This window comes from Octopus bimaculoides, chromosome 11, assembly GCF_001194135.2.
Source record: "Octopus bimaculoides isolate UCB-OBI-ISO-001 chromosome 11, ASM119413v2, whole genome shotgun sequence".
Lineage (NCBI taxonomy): Eukaryota > Metazoa > Mollusca > Cephalopoda > Octopoda > Octopodidae > Octopus > Octopus bimaculoides.
In genome coordinates, this window is record NC_068991.1 from 66,258,345 (window position 1) to 66,263,798 (window position 5,454).

The 5,454-nt window shown below is 32.1% G+C and overlaps 1 protein-coding gene across 1 annotated transcript in view; it reads right to left on the reverse strand.

Annotated features, from left to right (window-relative positions):
• LOC106879700 (calpain-A) overlaps positions 1-5,454 on the reverse strand; it is a 159,322-nt gene that overhangs the window by 37,825 nt on the left and 116,043 nt on the right. The window contains exon 13 of the mRNA XM_052972000.1: positions 5,080-5,256. Within this exon, the coding sequence (XP_052827960.1) occupies positions 5,080-5,256 (177 nt within the window). The remainder of the gene's footprint in view (positions 1-5,079; positions 5,257-5,454) is intronic.

Genomic DNA, 5,454 nt, shown 5'->3' on the forward strand with positions numbered 1-5,454 from the left:
TATATATATATATATATATATATATATATATATATATATATATACATACACACAGACACACACACACACACACACTTACTGCAATCTATAAATTATAACTACTATATTATACACATATATTGCAGAGGGAAACAATTTTATTTCGTATGTCACAGCTATTTTCCTCTCTTTTACTTGATAGAGTTTATACTTTTTAAAATACATACCTGGAAAAAAATCTATTTTTTGTGCAAAAATGTAACACAGTAGAAAAAAAAAACCTTGTTAGAAGGAGTATAAAAAGGATTAAAAAAAAATGAAGAAAAAACAAAACTGCAATGTGTGGGAAAACATTTTTACCAACACTGATTATAAAATCACTTCAACTCAAAAGTGGTTATCAAAATAAGATTAACTTTAAAATAGAAAGCCATTGAAATCTGCACAATACAAAGTCAACTTTGAAATCTGCTTGACAACAAGTGAGTTGTGAAATGTGTTCAACACAGTTATAAAATCACTTCACCACAGTGTAGGAAACCTGCCCAGTACAACACATGAAATCTGACCAACACAAAGTACGAAATTTGTCCAACACAAAGCATGAAATCTGACCAACACAAAGTACAAAATATGCCCAACACAGTATTATGAAGTCTGACCAGGACAAATTTAACAATGAAATCTGCTTGAGACAGCATATGAAATTTACTCAACATAGAATTAATAAGGAAATCAGTCCAACACAGCATATGAAATTTACTCAACACACAAGGTTAACAATAAAGTCTGTCCAACATAGCATATGAAATTTACCCAACACAAAGTTAACAATGAAATCTTTCCAACATAGCATGACATGGTTAACTATGAAGATTTTCTAAAAGAAAACCTAGTCATGAAATGTGTCCAGCAAAACAGTCAGTCAGGCAATCTGTCCAAAAGTCAGTCATATAATGTGTACAATGTATAAGGACTGAAAACAAGACATTTCAAAAATGAGACAGACATAATATGATATAACCTCAAAGAACAACAGTACGGCAAATACACAAAGTTGATTATGAAATTTACTTTAAAAAAAAGAAAGAAAAAACAGTATATTTCAGAAGTTAATACGATACAAAGTTTGGAACATACAAACATCACAGTTGAGAAAACTTCACCCACTTCCCCCTCACCACACACACAGAATACAGAAAAAATGAACTATCACATCAAAGCAAAATGGTGAAGGTTATTGGTATTTGGAAACAAATAAAGTGGGAAGATCAGGAAGTTTGTATAATGAAAAGGTGTGCCATGTGAATCAGATTGAATGACAAAAGGAGAAAAGATAAAGTTTTAAATTCATAACAGGAAAAAGGTTCTGTGTTGTTCTGAGTAATGAAAAAATATCGAGCATGTAAGTGTGTGTGTGTGTGTGTTTGTTTGTTAGTAAAGGCTGTATCTCATCATCAGTCACCATGAACGCTAGTGTTGAGAAAACAATGAAATGGGAGAATTATTCATCAATAAATTACAATAGAGAAATTTTGTAATCTGGTTTGCTGTCTTGAAACAACTATTGTTGTTTAACACATGGCCAGACCTGACTGAGAAAATCAATGATCAAAAGTATTCCAATAATGATGACCATCCTGTCTTCTTAGAGTATTACTTTATCTAATGTATCTTATTCTTGTATAAGACAGTAAAGTGAGATTTAAAGGAAATTTGGCTGCTATTTTTAGGAGGCCAAGCAGCCACAGCAATGTTCCTTAGTGTTAACTAATAGCAAAGCTGAAGTGTATTTCATTTTAATGTATATAATACATATCATAGATATTAAAGTCATATATGAGCTTATATTTCAATTTAGTATGTATATATAATATCATAGATATTTTCATGCTTGACTTTTTTTAAACTTTTGTTTTCAGTGCATAAGCCACATATATTGAATGATTAGCCATGTGTATTTTTATGATTTCACAGTAAAGATATAATGTGAATGTAGGTACCTGTCAAAGACTAATAGAGAATGAGTTATAGCAGAAGTAAAATGAAAGTGAGTGGAAGGATGAGGTGTCTGTTATATTTGACAGGAGGAGCAAACAAAGAAGAAATGAATAAGAGAATTTAAATGAAAGAAATGTTGGAGTAGGTAATACAACAATGGTAAGAATAGGAAGAGTCATAGACAGAAAATACCGAAGAATAATATATATGATTGAAACAGAATAACATGAGTTATCTTCCTTATATATATATATATATATATATATATATATATATATATATATATACATACACATACACACACATATGGTTCAAAATAACACAAAAAACAAAAGACATAGACAGGAGAAGGAACAACAAACAAGGTGTATTAGTTTGCTCATTCACACACACACACACACACACACAAACAAACATAGACAAACATTTTAAATGAACACAAAGCATCCTTTGTCTCCAATTTGTCTTTAAAGATAAACCACGGCGGGTAGTCATGGTGGGTATATTGGGCTTCATATATTTGTACCTTGGTGTCACATTGATAGTATGCACTGTTCTCTCATTCAATAATAATAATAATAATAATAATAATAATAATAATCCTTTCTACTATAGGCACATGTCCTGGATTTTTCTGTTGAGGGGGACAGTCGATCACATCGACCCCATTACTCAATTGGTACTTTATTTACCAACCCCCAAAAGGATGATAGGCAAAGTCGACCTCGGCGGAATTTGAACTCAGAATGTAAAGGCAAACAAAATACTGCCAAGCATTTTGTCTAGCATGCTTACGATTCTGCCAACTCGCCACCTTAATAATAATAATAATAATAATAATAATAATAATAATAATAATAATAATAATAATAATAATAATAATAAAAATTATAATAAATGATGTAGTATATAAATATTTATAGTCATAATTATGGCAAAAAAAAAATGATATTTTGATTTCTCTATTGAAAACCATTTTCTATAATTAATAAAGTGGTCAACGTATTTGTATAACAGATGCATTTTTTATTTTGTATACAACAGAATACATCATATATCGGTATATCACAGATATTATCAGTTGTACGTATGCTTTATTTCACTTTGGTGTTTATAGTATATAAGTACGATAAATATATCCATTAGTTTATATATCTTATTTTTTACTTGTTTCAGAAGAGTTTTTGTTGAAGTCTACTCCAGTACTTGATTTTTTAAAGTCTGGTACTTATCCTGTTAGTTGCTTTTGCCAAACTGTAAAGTTATGGGGACATAAACAAACCAGCACTGGTTTTCAAGGGGGACTGGCATAAACACAGACACAAAGATGTGCACACATATAATGGGCTTCCATACAGTTTTTACCTACCAAATGTTACAAGGTACTGGTCAAGCTGGGGCTATAGTAGAAGACATTTGTCCAAGGTGCATCACAGTGGGACTGAACCCCAAACCACAAGGTTGCAAAGCAAGCTTCTTAACCACACTTGTTTGTTTACCATTCTCATTTGTACCTTTGAATACGTCATGTAAGGTGAAAAGTGAACAATTTGAATAATTGATGATTTACATATATCTTGGAGAAGATAGACTAATGTGGTATTCCTGTGCTCAGCTCCAGGCCTGTGGGAAGATTTGAACCCAGCATGGCTAGTTAAGGAAACACTCATCAGTTACAGAGTGCACTATCACATATAGGGGATAACTGCATAGATTGAGTCATTGATCATCTCTAGATAACTTAATCTATGACATATGACACATGCAACACTAGTGAAAGGATATGAACTACTAAGCTGTTAATTTGTAGCTCAGTAAGCTGAGATTCCCAGTCATCATCATTTAACATCTGTTCTTTCATGCTTGCATAGGTCAGGTGGAATTTGTTAAAGTACATTTTTTACAGCTGGATGCTTTTCCTATTACCAGTCCTCACCTGTTTCAAGCAAGGCAATATTTCCCATGGTCAGACATTTTCCCCCACAGAGAATCGGAAACAAACAGCATTGCTTGTACGATGGTGACTCTCATTTCCAACTATCACACAATGTCTAGATTACATCTGTCAATAAAGTCAACATTGGGTATAAACAGAGTGAAAACAGTTTTTTTTTAAATTAGAAATAGAGTGTTTTTGGTAAGTAGAGTCAAGTGTGTAGATCAGGGATAAAAGACATCACCAAGTGTATGACTCAGTCTTAGAATGTTGAAGTCAAGAATAAGTACATTACTTGGTAACTGCAACTCAACAATGGCAACATCAATTGCACTACAACTGTAACAAAACACCGACATTAAAGATGGTAGTAAAGACAACCAAAACAAGAACCACAACAGCAACACTGACAAAGACCTCAATCTAATATTTAAAGAGAAAAATAATGCTACCATATGTGCCATATGCAATGTTATTTGCACTCTGTACCATCTTTCAATGGTTCTATGTGCAGAATTATACATTCATTATATGTCATTTCAATGTCAACACCTGTAAGATTATAATATATTTATATCAACATACACAGCGCCCAAACTATATTTACATTGCAATAATAGCATCTGTTTGAGTCTATAGGACCCCTATAGTATACCTTAATGACATCATCTGTGACCCTATACACCTCTTATATTATACTTTAGTAACTAATCATAGCACCTATATGATATTTCAATATCAGCATCTGTCTGAGCCCTTACACCCCTCTTAGTATATTCCATTGAATACATTGCAATGACAGCATTTGAATAACCCTACAATTCCCTGTAGTATAATTGAATGACATTATCTGGGGCCCTACAGAATCCATAGTGTATATTTTCAATGAAAGTTCTCACTGACCATGTGATGGTAGATTGAGGGTACAACATGATGAGCCATAAAGTAAGTAGTAGGTAAGGGATTAAAATATTAAAGATGGTAAACAATACACCAATACATGGAAGACAGCAACTTGGACATTTCCCCACCTTAATACTTTTCAAAATAAATCAGTTTAATCAAATAAGATTTGGTGGGATTAGAAAGTGGATTTTTAAAATCAGAAATCATGCAGAAACCAGTGAGGTTTTGGGTAACTCCATGCTTGTTGGGGTCTATACCCCAATCACTACCTTCGGTCCCAAAACTGCAGCTCGTGCAGTACGACTTGGTACTAATGCTTGGAAAGCAATTGCCTCTTGTCTGGATGTAGCTCTCTCTGTCACAAAAGAGCCGCCTTTGGAGGGGCAACATTGGGGTGGTTGAGCTTGAAGTCGACATATACTTATCATTTCCAACTTGTGACAAAAAAAATAATTATAAACCAGCAAATATATCCATTAGGGATGATATATACGATATATTATTTATATAATATATAAATAATATAACTGTATAATATACATACATATATAAATATATGTATGTATGTATATAATATGTATATATATATATATATATATATATAATATAATATATATATGTATATAATATAT